This window comes from Acartia tonsa, chromosome 2 (assembly GCF_053477335.1).
Source record: "Acartia tonsa isolate MP-2025a chromosome 2, ASM5347733v1, whole genome shotgun sequence".
In the NCBI taxonomy this organism is placed as follows: Eukaryota; Metazoa; Arthropoda; class Copepoda; order Calanoida; family Acartiidae; genus Acartia; species Acartia tonsa.
Genome location: NC_137261.1, coordinates 34,171,423 through 34,192,033, shown reverse-complemented (window position 1 = coordinate 34,192,033; position 20,611 = coordinate 34,171,423). Strand labels below are relative to the sequence as shown.

At 30.4% G+C, this 20,611-nt stretch overlaps 1 protein-coding gene across 1 annotated transcript in view; it reads left to right on the top strand.

The window, feature by feature from the left end:
- LOC145312324 (uncharacterized) overlaps positions 1-20,611 on the top strand; it is a 42,691-nt gene that overhangs the window by 6,989 nt on the left and 15,091 nt on the right. The window contains exons 2-9 of the mRNA XM_080151568.1: positions 11,718-12,784; positions 14,101-14,258; positions 14,493-14,685; positions 14,862-14,865; positions 15,062-15,357; positions 15,748-15,858; positions 17,905-17,984; positions 18,381-19,096. Coding sequence (XP_080007694.1) covers positions 11,718-12,784; positions 14,101-14,258; positions 14,493-14,685; positions 14,862-14,865; positions 15,062-15,357; positions 15,748-15,858; positions 17,905-17,984; positions 18,381-19,096 — 2,625 coding nt within the window. The remainder of the gene's footprint in view (positions 1-11,717; positions 12,785-14,100; positions 14,259-14,492; positions 14,686-14,861; positions 14,866-15,061; positions 15,358-15,747; positions 15,859-17,904; positions 17,985-18,380; positions 19,097-20,611) is intronic.

Genomic DNA, 20,611 nt, shown 5'->3' with positions numbered 1-20,611 from the left:
TTTTTGAGTAATTGAGCATTTTAAATTCCATTGCAAAAAGGCGATATTTGGTTTAAGTAAATATTTCATTTAATTTCATATTTTTGACCCATGGGAAAATTTTTTGACCATGAGAACTATTTAATTTTCATTGAATTTCATTTTTTGGAACTGTGTGAAAAAAACAGGAGAAAAAATATGTTTTAGTATACAGAAATGTTCTATCGGTTTCAAACCTTTTCTATTCGATAGATCTTCCCGACTTTGGAAAAACTGTCAGACCAATTTTTGAAATTCAATCTGTGGAAAAAGATATTCAAGTTTGAATTTTTTGTTTTGGTATTTAATGATTGAGCGATAGCATATCCATTTATGCTAAATTTTGTTTGCTTAAATGAGGCCCGCAAGAAATACCACGCTTTTACTGCTGAAAGACTGCCACAAGTAGACCCAATACACCAAATTTAAAGCCTTCAGCTTCAATAACAAAAAAGTTCTAGGCATTTTAAAATAGCATTTTATGTACAATGAAAATTTTGAAAGATTTCCAATGCTCATAAAAGAAAAAACAATATTAAATTATAACCTTATCTTTGTCAGAAACTTAGATTGCCAGTAACTGATTACATTTTTATAATAAAAACACCACATTTCATAGTCAAAATCTATGAAAAAATTCGATTTAAATTGCATTTGTAAACAAAAATCATAGTAAAAACAAAGGGGGAAACTAATACAAGCTCAGCTGTGATTGGTTGCTTAGCTGATTCAGCCTTCTGATTGGCTACAGTACACTCGGTACAATGCAAGTTAAACTTAATTTTTTTTAATGATTTTGACTGTAAAAATGGGTATTTATATTGTAAAAATATAATTAGTTACTGAAAACCTAAATTTATGACAAAAATAAGCTTATAATTTTGTTTCTAGGCCACGTAGTTTAATTTCAAAATTTCTAACATTAGCATTGAAATTCTTTCAAAAATTTTATTGTACATAAAATGTCATTTTCATTTTTGTTATAAAAGCTGAAGGCTTCAAATTTGGGGTATTGGGTCTACTTGTGGCAGTCTTTCAGCAGTTAAAGCGTGGTATTTCTTGCAGGCTTCTTTTAAATAACTCATTCCATTGCAACAAACGCGATGTTTCATTTGTTTAAATATCCATTTAATTAGGTTTTTTCAATAATTTCAAGCGTGGGAAAGTTTTTTGAATGTGTGAACCATTTTTTGGATTTAAATGACACATATATTTTTCATTTAAATTCATTTTTTTGACCAATGGGAAAATTTCTTTAACGTGAGAACCATTTAATTTTCATTTAATTTTATTTAATCTACAATGGATAGACTGTGATGTCTGCTGGGTAATAATCGAACATTGTTAAAAGTAATCTGTAGATTTGGCTGCCTTGCGAATACTAGGTTGGTTTGTTATATCTAAGAAAAAAAGATTTCTTTATTAAATGTAATATAATAATAATAATTCCAATTAGGATTGTGGAAAATAAATTATTTTTTTAAAGTTACCATTTATTGTATTTAATTGTTTTCTCTGCAAAGCAGGCTTAATCTAAGTAATACTTTATAGTTTAACAAGCAGATATTTTAAGCTGCGTATATCTACAACCATTTCTGAAGGATCTAGAGATTTTTTATTCCCAAAAGTTATGGAAAAATCAAATTATAAGTAATAATAACTCTATTAGTTTCTTATAAACTAGGAAAATGATTCCTTCTGGTCGAATTCATCTGAAAAAGACATAATTTTTAATTGGGTATTGTAACCAGTACAATTGTCCATTAATTATATTTGAATAAAAAAAATAAAAGGAAAATATTACCTAAGTAACTTTCTTTTAATTGACTAATCTTCGGCATAATTCAGCTTTACATATGTCGGTAGTTTTAGTTAAACTAAATATTATTTCCTTAAATTGAAACATTTTCTTGAAAAACTTAAAAGATTTTTAAAATTTTCTTTGGAAGATTTTTTTTTATTTTTAATTTTAATATTAAACAAAAAACAACAGTAAAATAAATGAAAATTAAATGAAAAAACGTTTTATCATTTTATTAAAGAAATAATTTGCTAACATCACCTTTTTGAAGCAATAGAATGTTATTTAAGCAAACAAAATTGAGCATAAATGGATATTTAAATCCCAAGGTATTAAATAATCGAGCGATATTTCAAATTTTCTCTTGTTAGAGGGGGAAGAAGTAATTTTAAAGCCAATGATCCTCTCTGCAATGTTTTTAAACTTTAAGAGGCAGATCTTTCTTTTAGCCTTTTTTTGCCTCCATGCAATGGAGTGATTTTTAACGATTTTTGCCGTTCTCGTGGTTTTAATGGACATTTAAGGGTTAAAGGAGTCATTAAATGAAGATGACTTATAAATACGTTTATTTTAGCAATTAAATTTGCTAAATTTCATGTTTTCTTACAAAAATTTTATTTCTGACAAATTGTGGTCCATAATAGATTTAATTTTGGGTACTTTTATAATTTTTGCAAAAACCTTATAATGCACGGTTTGAACAATGCTGTTCTTGTTAATTCTTACAGAGTGATACAACAGAAATGTTTAAGTATAAAATATTGATATCTTTGGTTCTAGGGTTCAAGTTGGAATATTTTAAGATATATAATAAACACAGTAAAAGTGTCTGACTGATTATGACGTAACAAAAAAAATAGCCAATGAGAGGCCATTATTGACTAATGGTAAAATTTATCGTGGCCTCTTATTTGCAATTTTTTTTTACGTCATAATCAGTCCAGCACTTTTACTGTGTTCTATATAATTTTAAAAGAAAATGATTTAAAATAACTATATTTTTATCTATCATACACAGAGTTTGAGTTCTAGCAAATTTTTACTGAAAAGAAAAAATATTTTCTAAATGCTCTGTATTAGTTTTTTTATGATTCAATTTTTTGGAAGGATGACTAAAGGCGTTGCTACAAAAGACCAACGCCTACAAAAGACCAACACCTATATATTGTTATATAAAAATTAAATTTATTAATAATGTATTACATAATTAAGCAGCGCTCGGCCCCCTGGCCTGCCTAGCCAAGGGCGCTCGGTCCCCTTGCCTATAACCTAACCTAACCTTACCTAAATATTGTAAAAAATATTAAAAATTTGAAAAAAATCTACCAACCACTTTTTGTAAAATCAACGATATTTTAAACTATAAATAAATTAATGTACATTAAACATTCATACATATAGGTTAGGTTAGGTTAGGTTATAGACAAGGGGGCCGACCGCCCGCGGCTAGACAGGCTAGGGGGCCGAGCTCTGCGGCTATGAACTTCTAGCATTACGATTTTTTGAATGTTAGTCTCTTGTAGGCGTTGGTCTTTTGTAGAGTTGGTCTTTTGTAGGCGTTGTTCTTTTGTAGAACCGTCTAGTTGGTCTTTTGTAGAGTTGGTCTTTTGTAGCAACGCCGAAAAATTGTATAACACACCCTCATAGCCCATGATTGATCATCACTTATCTTATCTGATTCTTTTACTTTTTATGACCACTGAAAATCTGCTTTATTAGTCACTTCTTTTAGTGTTACACTAGTTATGAATATTATCATCCTTGTTGATATGAGATATAGTAGTTTAGATATATACTAGCGGCTTCGCCCCTAGCCTCTAGGGGCTTTGCCCCAAGAGCTGATAAAAAAAAATTAAGGTGAAATTCGTAAAAGGACCAAGGAAATCTCCTGCAAAACAAAAAAATAAAGAACCAATAATAAAAAAATAAAAAAAAGAAATGGGGGAATTTTTGTTTTTGGGGGGGTTGGGGGTGTCCAAACCCCCAAGAAAATAGCTTAAAACCATCACAGGACCAGTAGGTATAATCCCTGAAAAGTAGAGCCCAATCGGTTCAGCGGTTACTGAGATCTTAAGCTTCAGACGGACAGACAGACGTACAGACAGACAGACGGACAGACATCCTTCTACTTTGTATTATAGATATAGTATGAAAAACAAGGATTGCAATATTCATAAAAGCAAAGCTAAAAAAACAGACAAGACAACTATACATTTAAATGTATAAAATTACTATTGAACAGTGTCTAGGAGACTAACCAACAATTCTTTAAAAATATCTCTCAAAAATACTGGATTACAAAATGCTTTTTATGGACTCATATTTTAAGACATGATTCTAGAACTGCTTTTCTTTATGATAGTGCCTAATCATTCCAGAAATCATTATTCAAATATCATATACATATATAATAATATCATATGAAAACTTTAGATCAACAAATTAAAAAAACATGTTTTAAATGCTTTCTAAATTGTACCAAATGGTTAAAGAAAATTACCATGTAAAGTTTTAAATTGATTGGACAATTCTAAAAGACTAAATTAACAATAAGAAATATCAGTTGCATAAAACAGACAGACGGATGTATGGACTGACTCTAATTATAGAAAAGCTCCACTTGTAAGTTGGTTGAAACTAAAGATTTATAAAAACAATGAGCAATTTAAGGATAGGTCAAAGAAAAAAAAACAGAGGGAGAGAGAGAGAGAGTACAAACTTCACATCAACATAACTACCTTTAGAATAATGATATTAACACAAAATCAAAAGTTTTTTGAAAAGTATGTTATTGTTGTTTATATCTGTAAAAAAAATTTGAAAACATGCCATATAATTGTCCTATTTTACTTATTCTGGGCCTACCTATAAATCCCAAGACTTGAAATGTCCGTCTGTCCGTCTGTCCGTATGTCCGTCTGTCCGTCTTAGTTTGGGGGAAACGTGATTTTCTCGGCTCCTATAAAAGATAAAAGGCTGAACTTTTTGACAACATTCCCATTATCAAGGAGCACAATGAACTATAAAACATCAATGGCGAAAGGACCGCTTTTTAGCAGGTTTTAGGCTATAATTGTATTTTTCACATTTTTCTCTATATCTTTGGTGTTTATGGTCCGATTTCCAAAATTTTTCAGTTATAGAATCAAAATTAAATTTCCTGTCGTTTCAAGAAAACAACTATGATGGTCAGACTGCCTTTAAGCAGGTTTTAGGCTATTTTTGTATTTTTCACATTTTTCTCTATACCTTTGGTGTTTGTGGCCCAATTTCCAGAGTTTTTCAGTTATAGATATCAAAATTAAATTTCCTTTCGTTTCAAGAACACATCAATGGCGGTCAGACTGCCTTTTTGCAGGTTTTTGGCTATTTTTATATTTTCACATTTTTCTTCATATCTTTGGTGTTTATGGTCCGTTTTTTTAAATTTTTGTAGTTAAAAATATAAAAATAAAATTTCCCGTTGTTCTGAGCATCCAGTATGTAATTTACTTTGACCGTCAGTCTGTTAGTCATAGTACTGAAATATAAATAAATATTAAGAAATTTAAAACAAATGTTGAAAAGGTTTCGTGATTTTTTCCTAATATACATGCTTTTGTCAACTAATATCTAAATTCTTATTTAATTGTTTATGCTTCGCTACTTATGGATGTTGTCATCCTTGTTTATGTTTTGAATAATTTTCATAAAACAAAAAAAATTCTACCTATACTAAGACCAACATGGGAAGCCTCTCAATATTATAAAAATGGATTATTATAACATGGATTTTACACCAGATTATCATGTACTTTAACAAAGTAAAACTTGTAGCTGGCTAAAAGAACAAACACCTTTATCCACCCCCTTTACCCCACCCCTCCCCTCCTACTGGAAGAACAATCTAACAAATAAATGAGTTAGTGATCATAAACCAATGAAAAATCAATCAAAGTACCCAAAGTTGTTAAGCCAACAAACAATACTAAGTTTGTTTAAAAATGAAATTAGTAATTCTTTTTAATATGTTTCCCATATAATTGGTTTTTTTTCTCAATGTTTTAAAATATTTTTATTTAAGTAATTACAAAATCTAAACTATAGAGGCAACTTAATCAATTTTAGTAAGGAATATAGTCAAGCCATGATAGCATTCAAGCATGAGAATCTTCACTTAACTTCAAATTTGGAAGTATAGAATGAGAATATCTCAAGTACTCAAATCATCAAGAATAGAGAATAGTTATTTCTCGCATCGTATTATAAACGGCTTTCCGCGGATATAGAATGTACAATTATAAGATTAAAACTAGTTTTTTAGCCCCGAGGTGCCAAAGGCACCGGCTAAAAAATCTGATTTTAATCTTATTATTGTACAATTTTATATTCGTAGAATTCTGGATATAATACCATGCTGAGAACCGGTTCCTATCCAACGGATTCGAATGAATACGAGAAAAGTTATTTCTCGTATCGTATTATAAACGGCTTTCCGCGGATATAGAATGTACAATTATAAGATTAAAACTAGTTTTTATAGCCCCGTGGTGCCGAAGGCACCGGCTAAAAAAACTGTTTTTAATTTTTTGATTGTACATTTCTATATTCGTAGAAAACTGGATATAGTACGATGCTAGACATAGTTTTTTCGTATGGATGAGAACCGGTTCCTATCCACCGGATTCGAATAAATACGAGAAAAGATAATTCTTCTAATTCTGGTCCTTTGTATACGTGGATCCTTGTCTTAACCTCTTTTTGAGGAAGCTTTGTGTTTATCAAGATCGAAATTAATTCCTTATTCATTATCCCAAATTAAGCGCAAATGTCGTCTTGTTTGACTTTCCTTTTCTAAAGAGACGCGGCATGGATTGTTTATATTTTGATGCGTCCACGTTCGTTACTTTTGAATGATATGTGAGTGTGTGAAGATTTCGGAGAACAAAGTTGGGCCTATCATTGGTCTCATAGTGCGTGAACGACCCTAGTATACCAGGGGCTTTAAACCACAAGAACTTCAGGTAGAATTTGTAAATTTTATTTAACTTGAATGGTGTATAGGACGATTATATTTAGTTTAAAAGGCTTTAGCCAGCTAAACATGAAACTTTATTATGATTAATTATTATGTTTTAGTAATTTTTTATGTGCTTTTATTTTTGCATTTAACAATGATTTATTAAACCAAATAATTTTCCTTTAAAGCCAAAGTTTCCTAAGATTCTTAACCGTAGAAAAAAATGATTTAAAAAGCAAATAAGATTACGTGGTTATAAAAACTGGAATTTTGTATTAATTGATTTTGTAATTTCAGGACTTTGAAATAGTTGCCTCAATAAATCTATAATCAAACCTGCTGTTGAAACTTGATGGTTCCTGGTAGTGGGGGTTTGTGTGTACGTCAACAAGATCTCTAGAACTTCCCGCTAATTCGGAAGTCACACTCAACCAAAGTGTCATGGTTGAGACAATCCTTTTTAGTAGCGAAGCTACTCTATAATTCACTTTGTCCGTCAGTCAGTCCGTAACGCTATGGGGGAAATGGGATTTACTCAGCTCCTATAAAAGATAGAATGCTGAAGTTTTTTGACAACATTCCTATTAATAAGGAGCACAATTAACTATAAAACATCAATGGCGGTCGGACCGCTTTTTAGCAGGTTTTAGGCTATTTTTGTATTTTTCACATTTTTTCTCCATATCTTTGGTGTTTATGGTCCGATTTCCAAATTTTTTCAGTTATAGAAATCAAAATTAAATTTCCTGTATTTTAAAGAAAACAACTATGACGGTCAGACTACCTTTAAACAGGTTTTAGGCTATTTTTGTATTTTTCACTTTTTTTTCATATCTTTGGTGTTTATGGTCCGATTTCCAAAAAAAAATCAGTTATAGATATCAAAATTAAATTTCCTGTCGTTTAAAGAAAACAATCATGACAGTCAGACTGCCTTTATGCAGGTTTTTAGCTATTTTTAATTTTTCCTTATTTTTCCATTTCTCTTGTACATGTCCGATTTTCCAAATTTGGTAAGTTAAGGAGATAAAAATTAACTTTCCTGTCGTTTTAAGAAAACAACCGTATTCCCATCCATGAATTTTTTGGCTTCGCTACTTATGGATGTTGTCATCCTTGTTTTAGTATAACTTTTTGTTTACAATAGTATACATTGCCTTACTCTAAAATTGTATCAATTTTGTTATACTATAGTATAAAAAATTTGTGGGATCTACAATAGTATACCATCGTTATGCAAGAATTCTTACGAGAAATTTTGTTAGTACGAGAGACATATATTATATACTAAAACTGTATAGTTTTTTTCGGCCGTGTAGGTTAGAAAATTAGTACGAGGCGTAAAAAATTAACACAAATTGAAATTAGTACGAGAAGCAAAAAATGTATACGAGAATTTTTTTTTAAAATTCCCAGGTTATACATTGTAAAGATAGAATTTTTGTTTGTTTTATGATAATCATACAAAAGTACAAATGTTATTCTTCAAGGGTTTGAAAACTTATATTTTCTCAAAAATATTATAGAGTTAAGGGAGATATTTCCATGTTTTTAACTATTCATTATGATAAGAGTACATGAGAGATTCTCATCTTTTACTTCTATAATGGATGCCAAGTGAAAAGATTCTCATGTTTTAACTGTTATCATAGCTAGGCTATGATCCTTTCCATGCTATACTGAAGTTGATTAAGTTTGGTATACTGGTGTCTATAGTTTAGATTTTGTAATTATTTGAAATAAAATATTTTAAAATACTGAAAAAAAAATGAAATGGGAAACCAATTTAAATAATATTTACTTATTTGATTTTTTAAAAACCATACATATATTGGAAACCCCCCCCCCCCAAAAAAAAAGTTTTTCTAAAAAGTGAGAGACACCTAGCAGCAAAAATTTAAACTATATCTTTTTTTGTATTATGAACATTATACAAAATATACAAAAGTACTATTGTATTATTTTTTTGGTATTTTTGTACAGTCCATTTTTTGGCTAAGTCCCTTACTTTTTTCTTGTATCCACCTATACTAAGAACCACTTGGGAAATTTGCTAGTAATTACATGAAAGTTAACTGTAAAATCCAATTCATATGAATAATTCCAGTTTTTTTGGCCCAATTCAATTTAAGAGTTTTCACTGAAAAGCAATGAAAATCAGATTTATCCAAAATATTGGACCAAATTTATAAAGGGATCATGGTAATATAATTGAGAACAAAATTAGTTCTAAGAAAAAAATCATTTACTTGAAAATTAAATTACCAGTACATAACAATGTAGTAAACATTCTGTAATTAATCACTAGAAAAATCACCCTTAGAACTTCGTCAACCCTTCTCATATATTTTTAACTGCTACCTAAATTCAAGGGGTTCTTAGATCGTTTAATACATAAATGTCACAGTAGAGTTTCTATACATGAAATGACATTTTCTTGGGGAAAATATTTGTTAAAACCAGTCATCTTAGGAAAAATTTTTCTGTCTGCTTTATTCAAAACTAACTCAGCTAGTTAACGGGGCATTGATGCGCTAGTTAGTCAGAAACTGCTGAATTCTTGCACATTCCCTTTAAGCCAGTACCCAAAGTCTGAGACTCTTAAAAATTGAATATTCGATCCATTGTCCCCTCCCTTACTCCCTGGTTTGGACCTAAGTTGTCATGGAGTAGTTAGAATCGTCTAACCAAGCTTAGTCAATCTAAGGCACTATTAAGTCTGCCTCCCATCCGATTCTATGTCTATCCGTCTGAGTAAAATAAAAAAACTCTGACTTTGACTATTGTAATGCTAGAATAATGCTTCTTGTATTTAGAATTGTCTTACAGAGTTTTTCATTTAGTCATATTTAAGGTCATATTTAGGGCGTGATTGAGGTATTTTATTAGTTGGGACATCCGCAACCCGTTCGTTCATATGTCCGTCTGTCCGTCCGTCCATCTGAGTTCTAGGATACTGCGGACATTGCAGAGACAGTTACAAAGATTTTGGATTAGCTATATTAATTTTGAGATTATTTAAGAGGCCAAGAGTGTTTTTCATTAATATTATCTCACCTAATATTTTTAAGGTTTGTCTTTCAAGGAAGTCCAATCTTTTTTTTATTGGGGGTGGGAGGGGGGTGGGTAAAATTACAAACACAATAATCAACTCACAATCATATGATTCTCCTTTAAAGTGTAGCATCAAATAGGTCCTGGTAAGGTTTTTAACTAGTTTTGGGGAGGGTACCTCGATCTTGGCAGCCTGCCAAGATAAATTGCCTCTAGAAAAAAAGATTTTGATATTTACTGAAATGTTTGATTAAGTTGATTATTTATTTTATGGAAGCTAGACAATTAATTTTGATTTAAAAATTTTTTCCCTAATAATTGGAAAATTTTACTTCTTTGAATAGACATGTTTTTTTTTATCATGGTTCAGAACTGTTTTAATCTGGTGAAACTATATGGTCTATTGATTTTGAAGATGATTAAAGTCCCTCAACGAGTCAACATACATTAAAATAACCAATGAGAGACCAGCATAAATTTTACCATTAGTCAATTACAGTGTGTACTGGCCTTTCATTGGCTATTCTATCGTATGACGTCATAATCTGTTGAGGGACTTCAATTATCTTCTTGATTTTGGGTGGTGGTAAAAAATCTTGATATTGGAACAAAAAAAACGTGCGCGAAGTGCGCTGAAATTTTTTTTAGGGATTATTTATTTGGGATGTGGGGAAATATTTACCCCATCCGCCCCCCAAAAAAATGTTTGGGGGGGGGAGGAGGGTAAATACCCCCTCCTAAATGGTTAGGGGTAAATTCTATATGGAGGGAATGTCAAATGTAAAAAAAAATTAAGGGTGCCTACGGGGGGTAATCTACCCTTTACCCCCCCTTGGACGTCCTTGTGTCTTTACAGGAAAGGACAATGTCTGTATTTATTCCAAAAGAGAATCGGTTTTTATGAAAACAAATCTTGTTTACTTTGTAATTTAAAATTTTACAATAATAAACGATGCAAAAATCAAAAATTGACAAACAAATTAAATGATAGAGCAAATGTTCAGTGGTGGTAGAAAAGAGAGAAAGAAGGACATAAGAATAGAAGATAGAAAATAATAAAACCCTTATAAAAGATATGCATATGTTTTTTATAGCAAGACTTATGAATACACAGCTAAAGTAAGTTAAAAACTGGATGCTTTTTGGAAAAGGGTATCTTCACAAAATTTTCAGCAATCAATCCTTTATAATAGCCGAGAAAATTAAAAATATGTCTAAATTTATAAATAAATGTACTTTTATCTATGAACACACTAATCCCTTAAGACTTTGGTAAATGTAATTTTTATACTGTAACAGCTGTTTTTAAGAAAAAAATGAAAATAAGACAAAAAATACCAATGATATGAGGGAATAGGTAATGATGAAACCAGTCTTACAGCCATAAAGCTGTTTAAAATTAGTCGGATTGCTATGGATGTTAAATACATAAATATGCTCCAGAATGATGCCAAGAAAAATCAAATGCTAGCTTTAATAGCAACTGAGTAAATTTAATTTCCCCTTTAGCGTTACAGACAGACGGACTGTCGGATTGACGGACGGACAGACAAAGATAAGTTATTGAGTTGGTTCGTTATTAAAAGGAGGTAAACATTCTAACTTTGTTGTTGCGCTAGAGTAGAGCTATTTGCTCTTTCAACTAAGCATTTCATCATAATCCTAAAACTCTGAGATTGAATTAATTTTTTGTTGTCCTATCCTTTTATCACTGCATAAAAGTATCTTTAAAGTTTGTTTTACTTGATCTACTCTACTTAACTGCATATAAACATATAAATATTCTATTTTCATTTTTTCCATATTATTTTTGAAAATATCAAATGACATGATGTATAACTCTAGGTCAAGATGACAGACGTAGCGGCCACCCAAGAGGAACAACTTCACTAGAAAATCATTTTGACTCCATGTCTGCAACAGGAAGATATTTTGAGGACAGGAGAGTTTTGTTCCAAGACAAACCAAGACGTGGTAGAATGGATCTTAACCATTTTAGCTTCGATGCATTTAGACCTGATCAAAATATCAAAGCGCCTTTGACTAAAACAAGATCTGGTTTCAAATGTTTAGTATCAAACTCTCCTAATTCAATATCAATTATTAGAGATGGAGATAGACAATTTCACGAACAAGAAAGATATTCTAATTCTCTGTGGTTGAATTCTAGTAAAAGACCAAATTTTTGCCATTTTCAACAACATGAAGATCAAAGGAAGAAACCTTTGCCTGTATATAGGCACAAGGAACATCCTTCTGAATGTATGGGATTTAAAGATTTATCCCTACCAGTAACAAGACCCCATGGATTTGCTGAGAGATTAGGTATAGCACATGAGATGGTTGAAAAACATGGCTTTACAACATTAGACCTCCTTGATGGAGACTGTGTCAAAGATGAAGGTGAAGAATCAAACTATTCATCAACATATAATATTTTATACAGATGTTCTGGAAAAACGACACCTTTAAAAAGAATTGGAAGAATTGGAAGTTTGATACCAACAAAAAACCAGCGATCAAACTTTTTTGAAAATGATGATGATACACCTCTTCAAGTTTCCAGCATTGATGGATTGAGTACACAGGTATCACGACCAGGTTTAAATACTGGTCCATGCTCTGTAGAAGACGATTTCATCGAAAGATGTAATGGACAATTTTCGCTAATGACTCCATCATCGCCAATGTATTCAGTAAAAACCATGTCATCCACAAGACAAAGCAATTCTATTGTCAATCTTGCTGCCACACCATACAGTAGTATAAGAAAGAGAATAAAATCAGTGTCAATGAAGTATTTAAAGATGACACCAACCAAAAGAAACCAAAAAATATATTCAAGTTGTATCAAAACCGATAGTCACCATGATATGGAACAGTCAAGATCAATAGACTCCAGTAGTACTCAGGTAAACATTCTCCAATACTTCCGCAAGACTTTTAAGATAGTTCACAGTGCCTTCGAAGGTGCTTTGACTTTAGTGTCAGAACCTAAATTGGGACATAGTGCATTTCATTACCCTAGATTAGGTAACTTAATTTCACTTTTCAATAAAATCTAAAATGCAGCATTTTTTGAGAAAATTAGATTTAAAAATTTCAATTTCAATTTTCACCCACTAGGAGTTACCGCATAATCATGACAAGAAAAGCAAAGATTATTTATTTAAAATTTTGAACAACTTTGCTTTTATAAAGTCAGTCATCAAACCTCTCTCTATATGATTTATTTAAGGCTGAATTTCCGTGACCTTAGCAAAGCTATTGATAAAAATGGCCATTAATTAACTCACTTCAGGAGTGGTTTTATGAAGAACTTTATAAAAGCGAAGTTGTTCAAAATTTAAAATAAATAATCTTTGCTTTTCTTGTCATGATTATGCGGTAACTCCTAGTGGGTGAAAATTGAACTTGAAATTTTCAAATTTATTTTCTGAAAAACCGCTGCATTTTAGATTTTATTGAAAAGTGAAATGAAGTTACCTAACCTAGGGTAATGAAATGCACTATGTCCCAATTTAGGTTCTGACACAGAAGTCAAAGCACCTTCATTTGCACTGTGAGTTGTAAATTGTTTTCTGAATAAATAATCTTTTGCCAGAGAAACATATAATAAATTCTTGATTATGAGGATCTCTTTCTTTGTTTATACTTGTGTTCATTTCTATATAACTTTCTATCATATATCTAATACAAAGTAGAACGATGTCTGTCTGTCTGAAGCTTAAGATCTCGGTAACCGCTAAACCAATTGAGCTATATTCTTCAGGGAATATAAAGGTTTAGAGAATATAACTATTGGTGTATGCTTGTTTTAGGCTATATTCTTGGTGGATGAGACACCACAACCAACCCCAACATAAAAAATCCCCCAATTGTTTATTTTTTTATTTTTTGGGTGAAGCCACGAGGGATAAAAAGTTATCCCCCACCCCAAAAGACAAAAATATTTTCACTCAAAAATAATCATTGGCTTTTTATAATTGTTAAAAATCGGCATTTTCTCTGTTGTAAAAAAGTATTAAATAAATTTTATTGTTTTTGTGATGTTACAGATGTCACAGAAAAAGGTGTTAAATACTATGCATATTATAACACAGAAAACAACAATGGAGGGGTGGAATTCCCATCTTATCTTAGAGCGAAGCCCCTAGAGGCTAAGGGCGAAGCTACTAGTTATATTATTTTACACCATTCTTTATTGATAAAACATTTAATTATTCAGTGTCACAATGAAGTGATGGATGATGAAATTAATACTGAATATTCTAATTCCGAACAAATCATTTACCAAGCAAATGAAGATGAACAAGATGTTGCATCGGAGAATAAAGAAATGATCAGTACTGAAGCTACAATCCATATACAATACTCAAACGACAGGTAAAGTTTGTAACGTTTTGTTTTTTAAGTGATGCAGCAACTTTAAAAGTTTTTATTTTGTTATGCACAATAAAGCAAAAATGGGTTGAGAATATATAATAGTTAAGGAAGAAATAGATAGTAAGAAATCATGAATAGCAGTCTTTAAAATGTGTAAAATGTAGAAATTAGAATACACATAGCCTGTAACTTATTATTTAATAGTTCTTTAAATAATTCTTTAATTTACATTAGTACTGCCAGTGTTCATGATGATGAAGATTCTGGAATTCTTGCTGAACTATCTGATCAAGTGTCAAACAGTTCACACGCAGACTCAGAAATATATCAATCTAAAGGAAAATATTCTTTAAAAATATTTTTCATTAAACTTTCTATTTATGAAATAGATCGAACTGAAGGGAAAAATATCAAATTAAGGGAAAATATTCGTTGAAATACTTTTAAAATTCTAATTGAGCTTTCTATTCTAAAATTATCTAGATTTGGAATTTTTATTCTGGAATTTAAAGTACCTAACTAACTTTTAAAAGTCATCTAGTTTTCAATACTTTCTTGTCATTTGTATGTCTCCAACAAGTTTGTCCTTCATTCTTTCGTTAGAATAGTAAGTATTTTTAGAGTTTACAGCCAATATTTCTTAATATATCATAAATATATCATGGATGCCCTTGATTTCTATAAAATTTTACACCAGATAACTTTGACTATAGTTGGGCTAGAAGAATGGCTTTTTAAAAGGCATCAGTTTTCATGAAAACTATTCTTGTTTTAAAATAAGAATATTGAATTACTATCATAAGATCTTACCAAAGAAAACACACAAAAAACAAAAATTCCTGAAGTTTTCACTAATGATAGTTCGAGCTTTAAATTATCAATAGATGATTGTACACCATCGCATGTCAAAAGTCAATCTAAAAGTTTATTTTTTGAAAAAGCAACGACTGGACATTCATCCACTTTGCATATACACCCAAGACGTGGAAAAGCAATTGTCAGAACACATTCTCGGGCAAGTTCCTTAGATAGAAGAGAAATATTTAGTAAATTTATTTCTAAATCAAATGAACACGATCCTGCAGCTGAGCTTTACCAGGTAAATAAACTTAAAATTCAGAGATAGACAGAACAGTTTAATAGTTTCAGTTACATAACCCAAGCTTTTCTTTATTTGGTTCGTGTAACGCTCAGGTGTTGGTTTGCATTATATTCTTTAAATCACGGACTCTTTCTATACAATAATAGCGACTGCGTGCGCCCCTTGTATGTAAGGGTTGGGAGGGGCAGAAAAATGAACTCAAACCATCTCAAGACTTAAAAATAAAGTAAAGTAAAAAATCCTAAACCCATTCGGGAACCTATGAGAAGCTTTCCATAAATTAGGAACGTTATGGGTTCATTAAAAATCGAAATTAACTGACAAAAAAACAAAAAAAATATTTTCATCATAATATTCTACATATACAAACTGTATTTTTTATTGTAGGGCTGCAATTTAGAACTATACAGAAAAATTAATGGAGTACCAACCCTTCATCACAAGGAGCTTAGAGTTGTTAAATTGAGAGGAGTTGCAAATGGAGAATTAGGTGTTCAGGTGTGCTTTTTATTCCTAGCTTTAGATTTGGACATCATATTTTTTAATTTGTAGAGCAGATATGTGGTCACGGTATCAGACTATTTTGTATCCAATTGGAAATAGAGTATTTTAAATAAATTTAGGGGTAAATTTTATAGGGGGGGGGGGGGGTTAAAATGAAAAAAAAATTGGGGATGTAATCAACATTTTACAACTCCCCCCCCCCCCTTGGACGTCCTTAGACTCTTGGATACCTTTTTAGTCCAATTGGACCCAATTTTTTCTTATATATAGAGTTTCTAATTCTTAGTAGCGAAGCTACTCTATAATACGAAATGTCCGATCGTCCCTCTATCCGTCTGAGATAGAAAGAAGAAACGTGATTTTCTCGGCTCCTATAAATGATAAAAAGCTGAAATTTTCAGGGATTAATTATGTTAACTATCTTTATATTTTCATTAAGTTTCATTAAAATTCGTCAGTTGGTTGGGGTGCTAGATCGACTCCTACATTTTAAAGTTTTCATGATTTTCTCAACTGCTATTCAACATAGACAGCATAAATTTTCATAGATTGAATATTTTCATATTCTGCATTTATCAAGTTTTATCGAGCTTTGCTTATTGGCTGGGGTGCTAGTTCGATTCCCAGATTTTTAAGTTTTCATAATTTTCTCTACTCCTATTTGAGTTAGACGGTTGATATTTTTAGAGATTAAATAAGTTCACAATTTACATATCCCCACAAAAGTTTCACGTTATAAATCTTGTAAGGTTTCGTGATTTTTTAGTTTAATGTTTTTTTTTTATGAAACTGCAATAAAGTTGCAATCAATCCATAATTTTGAGCTTCGCTACTTATGGATGTTGTAATCCTTGTTTTACTGACCCTCGGATAAAATGTTCCAATTAGATCCTATTTTTTCTTCAAATTTCATAATTATTTTAAATCTTTATCGTACCTAGATTGTTAAATTACGACAGTAAAAATGATTATTTTTAAAATAAAAAAACCCACATTTTTTTGAAATCCATTTGGACACCTAAAATTGTCTGATTGGATTCTATTCAAACTATTAGGAGACTTGAAAAAAATTGTGTTATCCAATTGGAAACCATTTTGGTTTGACCAGTCTCTTAATTTCTATATTATAAAGTTCAAATTTTTGCAGCTAACTTATTTTTTAAACTTGCAATTTTTTGTTTTAGATATATTTATGGGTGTTTATTGTTTATAAATGAAAAATGTAATGTAAATTGTTTTCTTATTTGATTGTTTTTGGTATTTTTGAAATATACATTAAAAACGGAAGTTTCATTATTGCCTTTGTAGGCTTATATATTTTCATCATAAAGTTAAATAATTTTAGATTTAATTTTAGAAACGTCAATTCTATAGTTGGTGTATGTGGGTAAATATAAAATTATTGATAGAAACGATTGAGAAACACACCTGCATAATTAACAAATAGACATATAGGTCTCTGTTATGTTTCTGACTGTTGTATCTAAGTTAAATAGATTCTTAATTTTAATCATTACATCTTAAATTATACATCTACAGTTAGGGAGTTGAATCCATTTTTATAGAAGCAGAAATATAATCTATGATTATGGTTTGGACCCTCTAAAACTGTAATCTACCTTTCCACTTTCCCCTCTCTTGGTGAAGATATCTTCAACGCCGCTACGATTTTTGAAATGTAAGATTCTACTTTCCCTTCTCTTGGTGAAGATATCTTCAACGCCGATATGATTTTTGAAATGTAAGATTCCACTTTCCCCTTTCTTGGTGAAGATATCTTCACCAAGAGAAGGAAAAGTGGAAGGGTAGATTACAGTTTTAGAGGGTCCAAACCATAATCATAGATTATATTTCTGCTTCTATAAAAATGGATTCAACTCCCTAACTGATCTAGATATGAAAAAATTTTATTTAAAAAGTTACACAAAAATATTTTTTTAGCATTCTTTCTGTGTAAAGAACTCTTATTTTGGTTTCTCTTGCAGATAGACCTTATTTGATGTTTTGAACAGTAAAACTAAGATAAATATTTGTTTTTAGATTGTTCGGCTTAAAGTAAAATCTGTAAATTTTAATGGATATTTTGTGACGGCTATTTACCCTGAAGGAACAGCAGCAAGGTAGCATTTTCTTTGTATGTAAACTATATTGCAAAGTAGTAGAACGATGTTTGTCAGTCCATATGATTTCAGTGATAGTTAAACTGATTAAACATTTCACTTCAAGGAATATAGCATTTGGTCCTGCAAAGGTTTTAAGCTGTTTTCTAATTATTTTTTCAATTTAAGGCATAAAAATTTGATCTTAAAATATTTGTTTAGTTTTGCCTTCATATGAAAATAATGGATGGTAAAATTTGTAACTTTTCCAACGGAAGAATGATAAGTTTTGAAATATACCTGTAACTTGTTTGTTATGGAACTATAAATTTTAAAATAAAGTATACTAGTATCATTCTTACTGAAAAAATGTATATTTGCTGCTCACCTGATTTAATTTGATCCGATTTTATTTAGTGATGGTCGGTTACGAATTGGTGATGAAATTGTAAATATCAATGGAAAACGTCTTCGTGGTCTTCAAGTCAAAGATATTAGACCTGTTCTTATGGAATGTACTGATCACATTTTAGATGCTGTTATTTCTAGAAATAATCAAGCCCAAGGAATTGGTCCTGAAATAGATCAAGATTACAACCATGAGGATGTCATAGAAATAAAGCCTAGTCTCGATGTTCAAGAAGAGGCATTGAGGACAGTGATTTCAGTTGGAAATAGATTGGAAATGTTCGAATTAGTACAAACTAATGTAGATACTCCACAAGTTACAAGAAGTTTTTCTAGAAAATCTTTTCATAATAATGAAATTTCAGATGAAAGTGAAAATAATACTCGTGGCCAGTCTTCAGCAAATACACTATCCGATTCTGCAGGGGATACTAGTAATTCCAGTAACATATCATCAAACACAAGTAGAAAGGTGTCAACATCAGCATCAAGTACTGGAGATAGTGCTATATGTATAGACACTGAAATAAATGGGTATTGCACTCTACCTAGAAAATGCAAAATTTATTCTTATCATACAGTGGTGTTCAATAAAGGACAAGGAAAGAAAAGTCTTGGCTTTTCAATAGTTGGAGGAAGAGACTCTGCGAAGGGAAGCATAGGAATTTTTGTGAAAACAATTCTTCCATCTGGTCAAGCTGCACAAGATGGTCAACTGATGGAAGGTAAATTTTAAAGTTTTACATACATAACAACTCATCACCTAGTGCATTCTCATATGAACAACCCAAGGAAACGTAGTTAAAATTACCACTAAAAAATTGTTTAACAATTAAAAAATAAATTTCTAAGCATCTTTAAATATACAGATTAAAGGGTTTGTGCATTAAAAGATTTCTCATCAAAAATGGATAAACTTATAACAAATAAGCTATTTTGATTTTATTTATAAAAATTCATTAAAAATTAAAGATGTAGGATATATCTATGAATTAACATAAAAATTTAAAAGAATTTAGTATATTAACCAATAACAAGACTAGAATTCTTTAAATTTTAAAAAGCGTGTTTTCGCAGAGTGACTTATTTCGAATATAATTATACTATTTGTAGCGGGTTATAACTATTCCGCTATTGATTATACACAAAATTTCCCTTTTTGCAGATTAAAATTAGTGGTTAAAACGTTTGAAAACTCAACTTAATGAATCAATGAACCAAAATCCACTAAAGAAGGTGTATCAACTATTTTATTTATAGCTAGCCGGTTCTTTTAGTAAGTAGTAGATGTAAAATTTTTCATAGAATTCAGATATGCAATCGGTTTTTTTGTAGACCTCTTATTTTTTAAGTAATTTAAGTTTAAAAAAAAAAAAATTAAGTCGATTTTAAGGTACTAAAATGCAACAAAAAAAAGAAAGAAAATGGTCATTATGAACAAAAATAGTAAGATCTTTAATTTGACACCTTACTTTTTCAATTCTGTCAGGTAATTATTGAAAAAATCGATTTTTTTAAACCCACGAGAATAAAAACTTTGAATCTAATTTTATTATTTCACAAATAAAAAAATATGGGTTCATATATACCATTAGAATCAGAAAAATATTACGAATCCATTGTAAGCAAAATTGAAAAAAAAAGTTTACAATATAGTATATAAACTACAATAAAAGGAATTATATGAAAATATCATATTATGTTGTACAGGCAACGTCTTAATTCTTCAATTGAGTATAAAAATGGGAAGGGGGTAAAGAGGGGGTAAAGAGGGGATAAAAAAGGGAAGACAATAGTGTTGTCTGAACAAAAAAAATAATTGGCCATTTCTGTAATTTTTTAATTTTTTAATTTTTTTCAATTTTGCTTACAATGGATTCGTAATATTTTTCTGATTCTAATGGTATATATGAACCCATGTTTTTTATGTCTGTTTGAGAAAATATTTAGGTCTAAAGTTTTTATTATACTGAGGTTAAAAAAATAGATTTTTTCAATAATTACTCAACAGAATTTTAAAAGTAAGGTGTCAAATTAAAGATCTTACTATTTTTGTTCTTACTGACCATTTTCTTCTTTTATTTTGTTGCGTTTTAGTACCTTAAAACCGACTTAATTATTTTTTTTTAAAACTTAAATTACTTAAAAAATAAGAGGTCTACAAAAAAACCGATTGCATATTTGAATTCTATGAAAAATTTTACATCTACTACTTACTAAAAGAACCGGCTAGCTATAAA